We start from the raw sequence: 19,628 nt of genomic DNA, 5'->3' as shown, positions 1-19,628 counted from the left end.
GTAAACATGCATGGTAGTAATGCTTGTCTAGGAAATATAAATACAAATGTGCTCGAGAAAATTATCTGTAATACCTGGCTGACGTAGGGTTTTCTATTTTTCTCATTATTATATTATGAGTTATAAAATACCATCAATTCATCAGTTTCTTACAGTTACTAGGCTGTTCTTCACTTTTTTCTGAATCTTGCACCATTCCTGAATATTTTTTAATAGAATATTATTAATCTAGTATTTTCACATGGTTCATTCTCAAACTTACAGTTTTCTATAACATACCCACTGTCCAATAAAACATTTTTGTGTGCATTTCTTTCAACTTGAGATAGGGGTTGTTATACATGGTAATGTTAAAAACTCTTTAAGCAAATGCTATGGTCAATTTTTGTTAACTTCCAGAAAATGAAATGTTCTTTCTAGTCATTGGTGAACCTGAGATGCCATCTGTTTCATTGGTGAACCTGAGATGCCATCTGTTTCATTGGTGAACCTGAGGTGCCATCTGTTTCATTGGTGAAACTGAAGTGCCATCTGTTTCATTGGTGAACCTGAGGTACCATCTGTTTCATTGGTGAACTCGAGGTGCCATCTGTTTCATTGATGAACCCAAGGTGCCATCTGTTTCATTGGTGAACCTGGGGTGCCATCTGTTTCATTGATGAACCTGGGGTGCCATCTGTTTCATTGATGAACCTGAGGTGCCATCTGTTTCATTGGTGAACCTGGGGTGCCATCTGTTTCATTGGTGAACCTGAGATGCCATCTGTTTCATTGGTGAACCTGGGGTGCCATCTGTTTCATTGGTGAACCTGAGATGCCAACTGTTTCACTGGTAAACCTGAGGTGCCATCTGTTTCATTGGTGAAACTGAAGTGCCATCTGTTTCATTGGTGAACCTGAGGTACCATCTGTTTCATTGGTGAACTCGAGGTGCCATCTGTTTCATTGATGAACCCAAGGTGCCATCTGTTTCATTGGTGAACCTGGGGTGCCATCTGTTTCATTGATGAACCTGGGGTGCCATCTGTTTCATTGATGAACCTGGGGTGCCATCTGTTTCATTGATGAACCTGAGGTGCCATCTGTTTCATTGGTGAACCTGGGGTGCCATCTGTTTCATTGGTGAACCTGAGGTGCCATCTGTTTCATTGGTAAACCTGAGGTGCCATCTGTTTCATTGGTAAACCTGGGGTGCCATCTGTTTCATTAGTTAACAGGACGCAACCTGTTGGTTGACTGGGAATGACATCTGTTCATTAATGAATCAACAATGCAATCTGTTCATCAATGAACTGGGGGTGCCATCTGTTTCATTGGTAAACCTGAGGTGCCATCTGTTTCATTGGTAAACCTGGGGTGCCATCTGTTTCATTAGTTAACAGGACGCAACCTGTTGGTTGACTGGGAATGACATCTGTTCATTAATGAATCAACAATGCAATCTGTTCATCAATGAACTGGGGGTGCCATCTGTTGCTTGGTGAATCGGGAAAAACATCTGTTTATTGGTAAGCCGGAGGTGCCATCTGTTTATTGGTAAGCCGGAGGTGCCATCTGTTTATTGGTAAGCCGGAGGTTCCATCTGTTTATTGGTAAGCCGGAGGTGCCATCTGTTCCTTGGTGAACCGGGAATGAAGTCTGTTCATTGGTGAACCGGGGGTGCCATCAAACTTGGAAATAGTTATCATTTGCTATTACAGCAAGTCTCCGAAGTATTGGGGCAGCAAACTTACCCAGTAATTTGCCAATTAAAGCAGATGGCCTGCAATTTGAATATTACCCTTTATTCTGTCACCATCAAATGCCAGTAATATCTGATAGTATTTTAAATGAGTTTATGATGTTTTACAGGACTGCAAAGTATGCAAAACTTTGCTTTGTCAAAACCAGCGAAATACTTCTGAGAATTGCTGTGAATATCAATCAAGTTCAATTTGGGTGTGACGAGAATGTATAATTTTCAAGTTGTATATGGAAATTTTGGTAAAATAAAATATTTGTTAAGAGGCAGAAAAAAGTGCACAGAATGAATATATTTGCACAGCTGATAGCAAGAATCAGATATCAGTGATATACATACTTCCCACGATTTATTACTTAAATAAATAGTGCAGTGACCAGATGTTGTTTTCATTACATAAATTAATTTTTCACACCAAAATTCAGACTTGAATTTCTCCCCCTGTCAATAAAAATTTGACTTTGATGTATTACTCTACTGTTTACAATCTTCTTTGCATTTTATGTTCTTGTATATGGGGCCTAGGGATTAATATGGTATATATAGTATTAATAGTAATATACAAGTATTACCGTAATTCATATACCCTAACATTTATATCCTCGTAGAATCAGATAATCACCAATGTAAAAAACATGTGACAACTACTTCAGTCTCTATCCATCCTGAATTCTTATTCGTTATCCCAACAGGCAAGGTTGTAATAGATGCACTATGTTTTTATTTTAACAGTAGAGGTTCTTGTAAGGCCCTTGGGTTGAACATTCAAAATACACGAACACGCACACACTCACATTGAAAACTTCTGGTGTTTACACATATCAGACTGGCATATTTTTCAAAAGATGTGCGTTGTCGCTAGCAACATAACCAGTAGGTACACTGTAGATTTTTACTTTATCATGCTTTCAGATGGGAGGAATGGGGACCATGCCCACAGCGGGCATGTCAGCAGTGCCGTCGGCATCCGTGCCTGTTGCAGGTGGATATACACAGTATGGTATGGCAGCACCTCAACCTGTACAACAGCCTATGAATGCATTCGGAGTGCAGCCTACAATGAATCGTACAACGCAGCCTCAAGACCCATTTGTAAGTCGCCACAAGTAACCTCTAATCATATGTTCACATTTTAACATAATGTCTGCTGATTTACTTTTTAGTTTTCATTCAAACAAAGTTTGAAAACAAGGAATTATATTATATATATTTATTATACATCTGTCACTGTATTGCCATAAGTTACAGCGTGCCGTAGTTTTGAGGTATTTTACATGGTATTTTCATCTTACCATATAAGGGAATGCAAATTCCAAATATGGAATGATTACACACGTAAGCATCCTCTAATAATAAAAACAAACATGGCTGCCATCAGGGTTTGCCTAGACTCCATACAAAGAAGTTCGCTGATTCTGTTCTAAACTTTTCGGATTTCGGCATTCCCACAATGTATCCCTGGAAGGAAAAGATGTATACTAATAAGGTTATTACGAGAATACCTCAAAGTATGCACTCAGACAGTACGCCAAGCATTGACCTATGCTGCGCGTCTGTCGATACTCCAGCTGTACTGTCTTAGTGCATACTTTGAGGTATTCTCATAATAACCTCATATTATATACATAACGTTCCCCCTGATTGCAACAGCAAGTGTGTTATTAAAAATAACTTGTTTTCGTTGATTTTGCTATGTCTGTGAATCCTCCACAGCAGGCCAAAGAACAGTGGATATGCACTGAAATGTTGTGTTGCCATTGGAATTGTTCTAATCACCATACAATTAATATTGAATGCCTAAGTGTGATTTGCTTATAACGATATTTGCATTTGATCTACAGAAGTCTTTTGCTTTTGCTGGAAAAGAATTTATTATGATTAGCTATGATAAGCCTAGAAACTGGCAACATATGTGAAGCTAGTCTCCGATTCCAGTAACCTTTGCAGGAAATAATAGCTCTGTAGCGTTTAGTCAAACTTGCCAGTGCTTCAGCTGTGGTGGACCAAAAAAAGTCTGGAATAGTTTGGAATTCTGGTATTAGCTGTGACAATGAGACTGAAAGAACATACTATTTTATATAGTAAACACATTTCCTTTCATTTTTAGGGAGGTTTGTAAAGCATCCAATAATTTCTTTTAATATTTATCATACTGAAGATGGTTATGCCAAGAAGAACAGGAATGTAGAGAAAATAGAAGAAAAATTATAAAGATTAAAGAATAACTCGAACTGTGTTTATCAAACACATATGATACTCTATCATGATGTTAACAACTGAAGCAATATATGCGTGGGTGTAGGTAGCCTAAAATATTGAATTGAAAAAAAAAAAATTAGAAACTTTAAAAATAATGAAATTTTATTTGATTGGTCGTGAAGGTGTATGAATGCAACCTTTGGCAGTAGAATACGCTGGTGAATATTATTTCCATAATGTATGCATGCAAGTTTTTGCTGATTATTGCGATCGTAGAATATGAGCTTTGGATGCGGTTAATACGTCAGAAGCATTGTTTAGCCAAAAGTGTTTTCTGATGGCTTGCTATCGGGAAAAAAAAATCAATATTATTAGATTATAAGTATTAAACCATGTTGTAAAGATTTATAGCAGTATTAAAAATTAGATTCATTTATTTTTAACTACTTTTGGCTGATCAGTGTTTCTTTTTTTTTTGGCCGTGTGATTATCACATAGTATTGCTAGATATCTGCTTTACAGTTTGTTTGTTTGTTTGTTATTACATGATCTATAGCTATGTGCAATGACGTGTGTATTCTTGTATTTAAAACAGGCAAGATTTTCAGATAATTGCAGCATTCATTTGATTCTGTTAATATTTAGTTTTTAGACTTTTTCTTTCTTCATTTTTGTTTTGTTTTAAAAAAAAAACAAATCATATAGCAACAGTTTTGTTTGCTACATTTTAGTTGTATTATATATTAATTTCTGCTATCAACACCGGATGTTGATTTGGCATTTTCCTTCAACAACATCAAAAAAATCATTGAAACAGTATATTGTACATTTATCAAATTTGGTTGTTTACTTGTTACATTATTTTTTCTTTACTCCACTGTTTTCATTTTACATACTCTGCGTATTGATATGCTAAAGGCGATGCAATGATAGAGATAGTTCTTCTAAGTGTATTTATCCAGGTGTATCTTACAAACCACTTCATTATTAAAAGAGATATCACAATTAGAGTTTTTTTAGACAAATCAAAAGTTATCAACGAACTATGCGATTCCTCCCACGGAGATGCTTGCATTCTGGGTGATTTAAGTCGGTGACAAGTCGCTTCTCGGGTAGCAGTAAGTTACTACTAAGGTGTGCTGGCAAATTGCCGCTGGTTAACAGATGACTGAAACAAAAATTATGTATTTCGTTGTTTGTCCTGTACGTGTATTTGTAAAAATCAACTGATGTGGCATTTTATTGTTACCCACAAGGAATGGTAATTTTATATGCATACTTTAGTAACTGTTACTCCCCTTAAAAAAGATATGATGGTATATATTTGTTACTACATTGATATTTACAGTGATAGTCTCCTTATTTCTAGACCCCTGCTGTGTGTGTGTCCATTGTTAAATGTGCTTTCTTTTATACTTTAGATGTTTATCTAAAAATGATAAGCAATATTTTCATATCTGTTCATGGTTCTGGCATGTGCATGTGAGAAAAGGTGTACTGTGAAATTTCCTCTCTGATTGATCTCTCAGTTAAGGTGTACTGAGGAAGTTCCTCTCTGATTGATCTCTCAGTTAAGGTGTACTGTGGAATTTCCACTCTGATTGATCTCTCAGTTAAGGTGTACTGTGAAATTTTCCTCTCTGATTGATCTTCCAGTTCAAGTATGTACATGTATTTGTAGTTGTCTGTAGAAAAACAAAATTGAATTGACTGTTTTCTTTTCAAAATGCAATATACTCAATTCTTTCGTTACTTGTGCTTTTCATCTTATTGTATCAAGTTTTATACATGTTGTACTAGACAGTCCGCTTGATAGATTGAAATGGAACTTCCTTGTACATGGCCGAACTTCTCTAAAGTACTTAAGCATTTGGTTATCAAAGGATACATAAATAACTTCATCTTGTTCTGATATAACTAACCATGATTTCATTTTATTGGTGATGACAATGGAATATCCATTCCGACAATTGCAGATCAAATCTGTGAGATAATAGTACATTTACTGCCATATTATCATAACCCTTCCCCGTAGCTATGCAGTGTTCCCGCTTTACCAGCTTACTCTGACAGAGCAAGTGAAAGGAGTGGTCTACAAGGACAAACCTAACATTATCACTGATATGCAATTAAATAAGACAACATGGTTGTATGAATTTTGCAGTGAAATCCAGCAGCATGATTTTAATACTGGTTTAGATAATAAACATTAGCTGGATATTAGCTAATAGCTAGATCTTTTGAAATTAAAACTCAGAGAGTATACAAAATTGTTATAGAATGTTTCCTTCACAAACCAGTAAATGTATAACCTACTGATTATCCCTGGAGATTCACTAAAATTTTAAAAAACTTATTTCACATGTACCGGTAGTATTACCAAAATGCTTGTCGAGAGGCTTGAATGCTGAAAACTGCCTTGGAGGTGTTAAACTTTGAAAAGGTACACCATGAATTATGAGTCAATATGCAGCTACTTACAAGATTGTTTCTGATTGGCTACCCAACCCTAACACCCATCAGTCTGACCAATCAGAGGGCAGCTTGCTTGACAAAACTTGCCAGTATCAAATTCTGTCTAGTGTACATGCTTTGCTTCAACTAGTACTAAACGTAGATGCATTGGATACAGGTGCAAAAGATAGGGCAGTTCCTGAAGTTTTACACCATGTAAATGCTGTAGGCTTGTTATATGCAAATGTATGTTAGATGTCTGTGTGCTTGTGATGTGTGGTTACATGTAGCATTTGTGGTGGTTTCCTTGGGCCAAAGTTTGCCGTTTTTTCAATGTCTGAGATGGTATTGGCTCACAAAACTGTACTGTACAGTTACAAATGAGAAATGTATCTTTAATTTTCTGTTTCTTTTTTTTTTTTAGTATTACAGAATTTTCTGAGTTGACCTTTTGTAGTAATGATGTTCAGAAAATGTGTACAAGTATGAATAAAACCAAATTAAATGTATTTATTTGTGGCTGTATGTTCTATTGCTTACTGTGATTGAATGCAATGGCAATATTGCACTGTGGGATGCTATCTTGCAAATATAGCTATATTGATCACATTGTAGCTATTGTTTCCCATGGCAACACTTTGTCCAATGTAGCCATTTTGTTAGCAGTGCAGCATCTAGTACTGTAATATTGCCATTCCATTCTTTCTTGCCCTTACTGTATAGTGTAATTTCGCGAGTCAAGAAATTGGAGAGGGCAGTTAAGAAAATAAAACAAAATGGAGGCCAGGTCATTCATTAAAACAAAAAGCATAGACAATGCAGTGTTAGTGTTTAGTACAAATTGCAGATCTACCAAAGGGCTTCATATGTGATACAAATCTGTTTATCTGTGAGAAATGATTTTGGACACATTAACAAACTCTGATTTTAGACAAATTGACAGTCAGTTGACAAATTGCGTATTATCACAGCATACAGTATTACCAACAAGTATAGAGTGTGTGTGTGCAAACTTTCATCAACTGAATCATTAGGGAGTAATCTGCATGGAATAAAAAACAAAATGGCTGCCAGTTGCCCATTTTCGTTCCCATCTTTATATGATGTGCATGATGAAGATACAAAGTTTGAACAAAATCACCCTGTTCATCTACGAATGTTCAATATTGTGTCTGAATATAGCCACTAGTCAAATGGTAATGAAAATAGACGTGCATATGCATCTATGATCTGTGTGTTTGAGTACGTTTTAAAGGGTGTTGGAGAAATATCTCCAGGGGTACGCATACACAGAAGTCAAATTAAGTTATTTGGGTAACCTTCAACTAAAACTTGTCTTATTGAGCAGAAACCCCAGAGTGCAGGACTGCTAGAAAATAATCCAACCCTTGCATCACCTTTTCATTTGATTTTTGATTGAGATGCCATACATTGATGCAAGGGTACCCCCTCCCTGCATTTGAACAACTCCAGTCTGGTGCACTTTATTTGTACTAAATACTCATGGAGTTGTGGGCGGCATGAAAGGAATATTGCATTATGCTTTTGACTGCAAATCTCAAGAGGTGCCAACTGGGTGTCAATCAATAATAAATTATACATCTTGCAGATTCATCGCTACTAGAAATTTGTTTGGAACAATGATCCACTGAAGTCCAGCATTACACACACTCTAAATGGAGGTGAACAAATTCAAAACGTCGTAACCTCTTTGATTTTTCCACCATGAGGAACAAACCTGAGTAGATTTCAACCAGCTTGGTGGTGCTTTTAGTTACCTCCTTAAACTGGGAGCACATTTTCACACATCATTTCACAGAGAACATAAACGTGACAATTCATATATATTAAATATATTTATTCATAATAATACCAAATTATTTGATAATGCTATCAAATGTATAATAAATCTTGATTATTGAAGTTAATTAATTTTTCTCAGTTTACATTATTAATACATGTAGATAAAATTTAGACAAAGTGAAAAAATAAAGTTTCTACAAAGCGCATTACAATAGTTTTTGATGGTCTGTACTCTTAGGTTTTTTGGCAATACATTTGATTTAGTAGTGATAAAAATTGTAAATTATATCTGGTACAGGCTGTTAACCAAATGTTTTCAATATTGATTTGGAGCATGATTCATTATTGAATTATTCAAAACAGATTGTGTTCTTAGAATTGTTTACGTACATACATTGGGTACTAGTATGTTATTTCCACAAACTGTAGCTTAGAGCCCATGCAGTATGTGTTCCACACACTAGTAGCCAATGCCTTGCCTAGCTATGCCTAGCTACACTGCAAGTAATATCTTATGCAAGTAAGTTATGCAAATGTCACTTCACATACGATTACAAACATTTCCTGAGAAATGGTCTTCGTTGACAATTAGAAATGCATTCTGGGATTACGGCAATATCATATGGATAATTGACAATGTTCACAGTAATGGGATTTTTATTTAACCAATTAGAGCTACTGTGATGATATTACTAACATGAGAGCTAGGCCAAGCAGACTGGTGTATAGATTCCAGTCTGTTTTCTCAATCTCAATAAATTTATGAAATTTGAAAATTCAATAAAACAAAAATCTTGTGATAGTTAAAACACAATTTCATATAAAAGCTACCAGCTCTGCCAAAAAAAATCAAAATAATACTTCTGTATACCGGGTAATTACTATCTAAAATGAAGTGTGATTCATTCAGAAATTATCTAATGTGCTATAACAAATCAGTATTAATTATAATTATCATAAAACAATTCTTAAAAATCATAAAAATCTTTCTGCAGTTAATAAAAAAAATGATATTACAATATAAGCTATTAGTACCAGACTAATAATTATTAAAATCACATTTATTGAGAGTAATTCTGTAATATTAATAAAATATTCAAATCACATTCCTCAAAAGTGATTTTGATCATATTTATTGAACTGTTTAGAACAGACTAATCAAATGATTCTAGTTCCCAGATTCAAATTTTGGAAAATGGGTTAAAACTATTGGTTCTAATATAAAATTAATAATATTAAGAAGAATTTAAAACAAATAGTTTTTCTCAAATCAATTTTGAACCAAATAGACATATCATGTGGTTCTCATTACAGTTTTATAAAATGTCCGTAGTATTTGTTATGTCAATGAACAAATAGGTAGTGAGACAAATTTTGCGCAAGACGAAAAAAATTGACAGGCAGCATAATAGGCAGTGTGAATAGGTTATATGGCAAACCTATTAAATGTTGAGAATGGAGTCGGTTCTTACTTTTTTAGCGGTTGGTGTCAAAGGGTAGGGGGTACCGTAGCCAGAATCAGCCGGAGAGCGAGGCAATTTGGCTTTTAATTTATCAATACAACCATGTTTACTTTCAGTAAGCTCTTTTAAGACCCTTGCTACATCATTCCTTTCTATACTCAAAAAGAAATCATACAGTGAAATTAAGTCTTCTACTGTGACAGCAAACTTACGACCTTCCCAAATCGTGAACACCTCAAATGTCGGGCTCTTATGATTGCGCATGGACTCGATTTTATTGATTTCTACCATATTCAAATCATTCCATTCTGCGAACTTTCTCCAGTCGTTTCCCAACGGATGCTCGTAGTCCAAGTAATGGCTGATCTCTAGTCGTGCTGTGAAGGGTATAGACGCCTCCATTACCTTATTGGCTACTGGTACATTTGGTATGTCATACTGTCAAAACAAGAACATTAACCAGTTTTAGTTCCAATTTTCCAATATATATTATCTATTAACAAAAAAACTATTTTCAATCAAAATCTTCATTCATGACACCCTCAAAGCCATTTTTTTACCACCAAATTTTAGTGCAATATTTTGCACAATTTCATGTACTGTGAAACATGTCATTTTAGCTAATTTAGCTAATCTGTAATTTCGCTAATTCAAGATGTTGCTAATTTAAAATAAGTATATTCTCACAATGAGATTGTTGACACTTTAGCTAAATTAAGATTCCGTTAATTCATGCATGGATTCAAATTCGCTAAAATGGCATGTAGCTATTTAAATATGTTTTACAGTATTTCTGAAATTTCTTTAGTCGTTTAGACAAATAGACATACTTTCCCCCTGGAAAAACAAGTCATTGTCAATGACATACTTCCTGCCTAGTAACTGTGTCAATTACAAACAATGAAAAAGGTTGATATATTATGATAATTAATTTTTTTTCAGCATGTTAAAAATATTTTGTTAATGGAACCTTATCCAGTTTTTTGTTTAGTCAAAGTGACACCTCCTAGGAATAAGATTATTCTCATATCGCACAGAATTGTATAATCCACACATAAACCATTTGAAAATGTTGAAACATGTCTGAAAAATGGAAATAAAACCAAATGAAAAAAAAACAATTTAGCGTCTATATGTATCCCATCATGGCTTTTTTTATTCTGGCTTTAAACAAAATTGGCCAAGGCATTTCCGAGATATGGCACTGCACTGACGCGAGGACAGACAGAACCCAAAACACAAGCCCCTTTTATCGGACTCCATCAGATGGGGACTAATTTTTTAGATTTAAATAGTTAAAGGTGAGAAAAGTTTACTTTGGCATTCAAAATGCTAATGATATGCAAATTAGAGCTCAACCCATATCCCAGCCTAGCAACTTTGTATTTTTGAAACAAATTACTCAGGCAACAATATCATTTTTCGCTCTACATGTACCTTACAGTCTTGACTGATGTGAAAATCAATGTTTTCAACTGAACTGTCCAATTGGAACAATGATATTTTACATCGGAAAGTAGCTTTGGTACCATTTGTCTTCATTGTATAGGTACAGTTACTTTGTCCTCTCTCCCAAAGACATTCATATGGTAGAACCTGAAACACACAATTTATAAGTATTTTATAACCATAAAATATCAATTAGAATGTGCACTATGAATAGTAATTACAAATATGGTAACAGCTCAAATATTTTCTCATCATCTTTTTTATTTGAATATGATACTGACATACCATCATTGCCACCACCACCATCACTGCAAAAAACCACTAACACTGCCACTGACAAAGCAACTACATATATCCACAGTCCCTCCACGACTGTGATATATCACTGTCAACACCATCTCTCAATACAGTTGCAATACCTGCCAATACAGCCACCATCCCTGCCAACACAGCAACCATCTCTGCCAATACAACTACCATCCCTGCCAACACAGCCACACCCCTGCTGACACAGCCTCTGTCCCTGCCAACACAGCCTCCATCCCTGCCAACACAGCCACCATTTCTGCCAACACAGTCACCATCTATGCCAATACAGCCACAATACCAGCCAAAACAGCCACCATCCCTGCCTGCCAACACAGCCACCATCCCTGCCAATACAGCCACCACCCCTGCCAGCACAGCCACCATCCCTGCCAGCACAGCCACAATCCCTGCCAACACAGCCACAATACCAGCCAATACAGCCACCATCCCTGCCAACACAGCCACCATCCCTGCCAACACAGCCACAATACCAGCCAACACAGCCACCATCCCTGCCAACACAGCCACCATCCCTGCCAATACAGCCACCATCCCTGCCAACACAGCCACAATACCAGCCAATACAGCCACCATCCCTGCCAATACAGCCACCATCCCTGCCAATACAGCCACCATCCCTGCCAATACAACCACCATCCCTGCCAACACAGCCACAATACCAGCCAATACAGCCACCATCCCTGCCAACACAGCCACCATCTCTGCAGGCACAGCCACCATCCCTGCCAACACAGCCACAATACCTGCCAACACTGCCACTATACCTGCCAGCACAGCCAAAATACCTGCCAGCACAGCCACCATCCCTGCCAACACATCCACAAGACCTGCCAACACAGCCACAATACCTGCCAACAAAGCCACAATACCTGCCAATACAGCCACCATCCCTGCCAACACTGCCACAATACCTGCCAACACTGCCACAATACCTGCCAACACTGGCACAATACCTGCCAACACTGGCACAATACCTGCCAACACTGGCACAATACCTGCCAACACTGCCACAATACCTGCCAACACTGCCACAATACCTGCCAACACAGCCACAATACCTGCCAACACAGCCACAATACCTGCCAACACAGCCACCATCCCTGCCAACACAGCCACCATCCCTGCCAACACAGCCACCATCCCTGCCAACACAGCCACAATACCTACCAGCACAGCCACAATACCTGCCAACACAGCCACCATCCCTGCCACAATACCTGCCAACACAGCCACAATACCTGCCAACACAGCCACAATACCTGTCAACACAGCCACAATACCTGCCAACACAGCCACCATCCCTGCCAACACTGCCACAATATCTGCCAACACAGCCACAATACCTGCCAGCACAGCCACCATCCCTGCCAGCACAGCCACCATCCCTGCCAGCACAGCCACCATCCCTGCCAGCACAGCCACCATCCCTGCCAACACAGCCACCATCCCTGCCTGCCAACACAGCCACAATACCAGCCAATACAGCCACCATCCCTGCCAACACAGCCACCATCCCTGCCAATACAGCCACCATCCCTGCCAACACAGTCACAATACCTGCCAACACAGCCACCATCCCTGCCAACACAGCCACCATCCCTGCCAACACAGCCACCATCCCTGCCAACACAGCCACAATACCTACCAGCACAGCCACAATACCTGCCAACACAGCCACCATCCCTGCCACAATACCTGCCAACACAGCCACAATACCTGCCAACACAGCCACAATACCTGTCAACACAGCCACAATACCTGCCAACACAGCCACCATCCCTGCCAACACTGCCACAATATCTGCCAACACAGCCACAATACCTGCCAGCACAGCCACCATCCCTGCCAGCACAGCCACCATCCCTGCCAGCACAGCCACCATCCCTGCCAGCACAGCCACCATCCCTGCCAACACAGCCACCATCCCTGCCTGCCAACACAGCCACAATACCAGCCAATACAGCCACCATCCCTGCCAACACAGCCACCATCCCTGCCAATACAGCCACCATCCCTGCCAACACAGTCACAATACCTGCCAACACAGCCACCATCCCTGCCAACACAGCCACCATCCCTGCCAACACAGCCACCATCCCTGCCAACACAGCCACAATACCTACCAGCACAGCCACAATACCTGCCAACACAGCCACCATCCCTGCCACAATACCTGCCAACACAGCCACAATACCTGCCAACACAGCCACAATACCTGTCAACACAGCCACAATACCTGCCAACACAGCCACCATCCCTGCCAACACTGCCACAATATCTGCCAACACAGCCACAATACCTGCCAGCACAGCCACCATCCCTGCCAGCACAGCCACCATCCCTGCCAGCACAGCCACCATCCCTGCCAGCACAGCCACCATCCCTGCCAACACAGCCACCATCCCTGCCTGCCAACACAGCCACAATACCAGCCAATACAGCCACCATCCCTGCCAACACAGCCACCATCCCTGCCAATACAGCCACCATCCCTGCCAACACAGTCACAATACCTGCCAACACAGCCACCATCCCTGCCAACACAGCCACCATCCCTGCCAACACAGCCACCATCCCTGCCAACACAGCCACCATCCCTGCCAACACAGCCACAATACCTGCCAACACAGCCATAATACCTGCCAACACAGCCACAATACCTGCCAGCACAGCCACAATACCTGCCAACACAGCCACCATCCCTGCCAACACAGCCACCATCCCTGCCAACACAGCCATAATACCTGCCAACACAGCCACCATCCCTGCCAGCACAGCCACAATACCTGCCAACACTGCCACAATACCTGCCAACACTGCCACAATACCTGCCAACACTGCCACAATACCTGCCAACACAGCCACCATCCCTGCCAACACAGCCACCATCCCTGCCAACACAGCCACCATCCCTGCCAATACAGCCACCATCTCTGCCAACACTGCCACAATACCTGCCAATACAGCCACCATCCCTGCCAACACAGCCACCATCCCTGCCAATACAGCCACCATCCCTGCCAACACTGCCACAATGCCTGCCAACACTGCCACAATACCTGCCAACACTGCCACAATACCTGCCAACACTGCCACAATACCTGCCAACACTGCCACAATACCTGCCAACACAGCCACCATCCCTGCCAGCACAGCCACCATCCCTGCCAACACAGCCACCATCCCTGCCTGCCAACACAGCCACAATACCAGCCAATACAGCCACCATCCCTGCCAACACAGCCACCATCCCTGCCAACACAGCCACCATCCCTGCCAACACAGCCACCATCCCTGCCAATACAGCCACCATCCCTGCCAATACAGCCACCATCCCTGCCAATACAGCCACCACCCCTGCCAGCACAGCCACCACCTCTGCCAACACAGCCACCATCCCTGCCAACACAGCCACCATCCCTGCCAACACAGCCACCATCCCTGCCAACACAGCCACCATCCCTGCCAACACAGCCACAATACCTGCCAACACAGCCACAATACCTGCCAGCACAGCCACCATCCCTGCCAGCACAGCCACCATCCCTGCCTGCCAACACAGCCATCATCCCTGCCTGCCAACACAGCCACAATACCAGCCAATACAGCCACCATCCCTGCCAACACAGCCACCATCCCTGCCAATACAGCCACCATCCCTGCCAACACAGCCACAATACCTGCCAACACTGCCACAATACCTGCCAACACTGCCACAATACCTGCCAACACTGCCACAATACCTGCCAACACTGCCACAATACCTGCCAACACTGCCATAATACCTGCTAACACTGCCATAATACCTGCCAACACAGCCACAATACCTGCCAACACAGCCACCATCCCTGCCAGCACAGCCACCATCCCTGCCAACACAGCCACCATCCCTGCCTGCCAACACAGCCACAATACCAGCCAATACAGCCACCATCCCTGCCAACACAGCCACCATCCCTGCCAACACAGCCACCGTCCCTGCCAACACAGTCACCATCCCTGCCAACACAGTCACCATCCCTGCCAATACAGCCACCATCCCTGCCAATACAGCCACCATCCCTGCCAATACAGCCACCATCCCTGCCAGCACAGCCACCACCCCTGCCAACACAGCCACCATCCCTGCCAACACAGCCACCATCCCTGCCAACACAGCCACCATCCCTGCCAATACAGCCACCATCCCTCCCAACACAGCCACCATCCCTGCCAACACAGCCACCATCCCTGCCAACACAGCCACAATACCTGCCAACACAGCCACAATACCTGCCAGCACAGCCACCATCCCTGCCAGCACAGCCACCATCCCTGCCAGCACAGCCACCATCCCTGCCTGCCAACACAGCCACCATCCCTGCCTGCCAATACAGCCACCATCCCTGCCAACACAGCCACCATCCCTGCCAATACAGCCACCATCCCTGCCAATACAGCCACCATCCCTGCCAACACAGCCAACACAGCCACCATCCCTGCCAGCACAGCCACCATCCCTGCCAGCACAGCCACCATCCCTGCCAACACAGCCACCATTCTGCCAACACAGCCACCATCCCTGCCAACACTGCCACAATACCTGCCAACACAGCCACCATCCCTGCCAGCACAGCCCCAATACCTGCCAGCACATCCACAATACCTGCCAACACAGCCACAATACCTGCCAACACAGCCACCATCCCTGCCAACACAGCCACAATACCTGCCAACACAGCCACCATCCCTGCCAGCACAGCCACAATACCAGCCAATACAGCCACAATACCTGCCAACACAGCCACCATCCCTGCCAATACAGCCACCATCCCTGCCAGCACAGCCACCATCCCTGCCAACACAGCCACCATCCCTGCCAACACAGCCACCATCCCTGCCAACACAGCCACAATACCTACCAACACAGCCACCATCCCTGCCAGCACAGCCACAATACCAGCCAATACAGCCACAATACCTGCCAACACAGCCACCATCCCTGCCAATACAGCCACCATCCCTGCCAGCACAGCCACCATCCCTGCCAACACAGCCACCATCCCTGCCAACACAGCCACCATCCCTGCCAACACAGCCACAATACCTACCAGCACAGCCACAATACCTGCCAACACAGCCACCATCCCTGCCACAATACCTGCCAACACAGCCACAATACCTGCCAACACAGCCACAATACCTGTCAACACAGCCACAATACCTGCCAACACAGCCACCATCCCTGCCAACACTGCCACAATATCTGCCAACACAGCCACAATACCTGCCAGCACAGCCACCATCCCTGCCAGCACAGCCACCATCCCTGCCAACACAGCCACCATCCCTGCCTGCCAACACAGCCACAATACCAGCCAATACAGCCACCATCCCTGCCAACACAGCCACCATCCCTGCCAATACAGCCACCATCCCTGCCAACACAGCCACCATCCCTGCCAACACAGCCATAATACCTGCCAACACAGCCACAATACCTGCCAGCACAGCCACAATACCTGCCAACACAGCCACCATCCCTGCCAACACAGCCACCATCCCTGCCAACACAGCCATAATACCTGCCAACACAGCCACCATCCCTGCCAGCACAGCCACAATACCTGCCAATACTGCCACAATACCTGCCAACACTGCCACAATACCTGCCAACACTGCCACAATACCTGCCAACACTGCCACAATACCTGCCAACACAGCCACCATCCCTGCCAACACAGCCACCATCCCTGCCAACACAGCCACCATCCCTGCCAATACAGCCACCATCCCTGCCAATACAGCCACCATCCCTGCCAATACAGCCACCATCCCTGCCAACACTGCCACAATACCTGCCAATACAGCCACCATCCCTGCCAACACAGCCACCATCCCTGCCAATACAGCCACCATCCCTGCCAACACTGCCACAATGCCTGCCAACACTGCCACAATACCTGCCAACACTGCCACAATACCTGCCAACACTGCCACAATACCTGCCAACACTGCCACAATACCTGCCAACACAGCCACCATCCCTGCCAGCACAGCCACCATCCCTGCCAACACAGCCACCATCCCTGCCTGCCAACACAGCCACAATACCAGCCAATACAGCCACCATCCCTGCCAACACAGCCACCATCCCTGCCAACACAGCCACCATCCCTGCCAACACAGCCACCATCCCTGCCAATACAGCCACCATCCCTGCCAATACAGCCACCATCCCTGCCAATACAGCCACCACCCCTGCCAGCACAGCCACCACCTCTGCCAACACAGCCACCATCCCTGCCAACACAGCCACCATCCCTGCCAACACAGCCACCATCCCTGCCAACACAGCCACCATCCCTGCCAACACAGCCACAATACCTGCCAACACAGCCACAATACCTGCCAGCACAGCCACCATCCCTGCCAGCACAGCCACCATCCCTGCCTGCCAACACAGCCATCATCCCTGCCTGCCAACACAGCCACAATACCAGCCAATACAGCCACCATCCCTGCCAACACAGCCACCATCCCTGCCAATACAGCCACCATCCCTGCCAACACAGCCACAATACCTGCCAACACTGCCACAATACCTGCCAACACTGCCACAATACCTGCCAACACTGCCACAATACCTGCCAACACTGCCACAATACCTGCCAACACTGCCATAATACCTGCTAACACTGCCATAATACCTGCCAACACAGCCACAATACCTGCCAACACAGTCACCATCCCTGCCAGCACAGCCACCATCCCTGCCAACACAGCCACCATCCCTGCCTGCCAACACAGCCACAATACCAGCCAATACAGCCACCATCCCTGCCAACACAGCCACCATCCCTGCCAACACAGCCACCATCCCTGCCAACACAGTCACCATCCCTGCCAACACAGTCACCATCCCTGCCAATACAGCCACCATCCCTGCCAATACAGCCACCATCCCTGCCAATACAGCCACCATCCCTGCCAGCACAGCCACCACCCCTGCCAACACAGCCACCATCCCTGCCAACACAGCCACCATCCCTGTCAACACAGCCACCATCCCTGCCAATACAGCCACCATCCCTCCCAACACAGCCACCATCCCTGCCAACACAGCCACCATCCCTGCCAACACAGCCACAATACCTGCCAACACAGCCACAATACCTGCCAGCACAGCCACCATCCCTGCCAGCACAGCCACCATCCCTGCCAGCACAGCCACCATCCCTGCCTGCCAACACAGCCACCATCCCTGCCTGCCAATACAGCCACCATCCCTGCCAACACAGCCACCATCCCTGCCAATACAGCCACCATCCCTGCCAATACAGCCACCATCCCTGCCAACACAGCCAACACAGCCACCATCCCTGCCAGCACAGCCACCATCCCTGCCAGCACAGCCACCATCCCTGCCAACACAGCCACCATTCTGCCAACACAGCCACCATCCCTGCCAACACTGCCACAATACCTGCCAACACAGCCACCATCCCTGCCAGCACAGCCCCAATACCTGCCAGCACATCCACAATACCTGCCAACACAGCCACAATACCTGCCAACACAGCCACCATCCCTGCCAACACAGCCACAATACCTGCCAACACAGCCACCATCCCTGCCAGCACAGCCACAATACCAGCCAATACAGCCACAATACCTGCCAACACAGCCACCATCCCTGCCAGCACAGCCACCATCCCTGCCAACACAGCCACCATCCCTGCCAACACAGCCACCATCCCTGCCAACACAGCCACAATACCAGGCAAAACAGCCACCATCTCTGCCAACACAGCCACCATCCCTGCCAACACAGCCACCATCTCTGCAAACTCAGCCACCATCATTTTCACTGCCAACACCATGCACTGTGCAAGAGAATACTAACCCGCTGAGGGTCCTCTTGTGAAGGATAAAGCTCCCATCCTGTTTCAAAGTTAACAAGATTGACCATAATTCCTTTCTTGTTTGGATAGAAAGCTAGCTGTTTAGTTGCATCACATTTCATTCCAGGGTTACTAAGTTTACGTTCCTCATGTTCAACCCACTGTAATGAAAAAAAAAATCAGTATATAACTATAGTACATATGTGGACATGAAAATAATCTAGTGAGAAACCATTAAAAGGAGAAAACATCATGTGTAAATCTTAAATAGTGATTAAGTTTTACGAGATCTGATAAAATTGATGC

At 44.0% G+C, this 19,628-nt stretch overlaps 2 protein-coding genes across 12 annotated transcripts in view; one reads left to right on the top strand and one right to left on the bottom strand.

Annotated features, from left to right (window-relative positions):
* LOC100367630 (phosphatidylinositol-binding clathrin assembly protein LAP-like) overlaps positions 1–6,903 on the top strand; it is an 85,047-nt gene extending 78,144 nt beyond the window's left edge. For all 9 annotated transcript variants that reach the window (XM_085504865.1, XM_078012427.2, XM_078012426.2 and 6 more), the window contains 2 exons: positions 2,654–2,833; positions 3,849–6,903. In XM_085504865.1, coding sequence (XP_085360991.1) covers positions 2,654–2,833; positions 3,849–3,860 — 192 coding nt within the window. In that variant the 3' untranslated portion in view covers positions 3,861–6,903. The remainder of the gene's footprint in view (positions 1–2,653; positions 2,834–3,848) is intronic.
* Positions 6,904–8,231: 1,328 nt separating this feature from the next.
* Positions 8,232–19,628, bottom strand: part of LOC102808619 (uncharacterized) — a 41,850-nt gene continuing 30,453 nt past the window's right edge. For all 3 annotated transcript variants that reach the window (XM_085505783.1, XM_085505784.1, XM_085505785.1), the window contains 3 exons: positions 19,325–19,483; positions 11,098–11,256; positions 8,232–10,098 (listed from right to left, as the gene is read on the bottom strand). In XM_085505783.1, coding sequence (XP_085361909.1) covers positions 9,640–10,098; positions 11,098–11,256; positions 19,325–19,483 — 777 coding nt within the window. In that variant the 3' untranslated portion in view covers positions 8,232–9,639. The remainder of the gene's footprint in view (positions 10,099–11,097; positions 11,257–19,324; positions 19,484–19,628) is intronic.

The sequence above is a fragment of the Saccoglossus kowalevskii genome, chromosome 11, assembly GCF_978046115.1.
Source record: "Saccoglossus kowalevskii chromosome 11, keSacKowa6.1, whole genome shotgun sequence".
Classification (NCBI taxonomy): Eukaryota; Metazoa; Hemichordata; class Enteropneusta; family Harrimaniidae; genus Saccoglossus; species Saccoglossus kowalevskii.
This window is presented reverse-complemented; position numbering and strand designations above follow the sequence as displayed.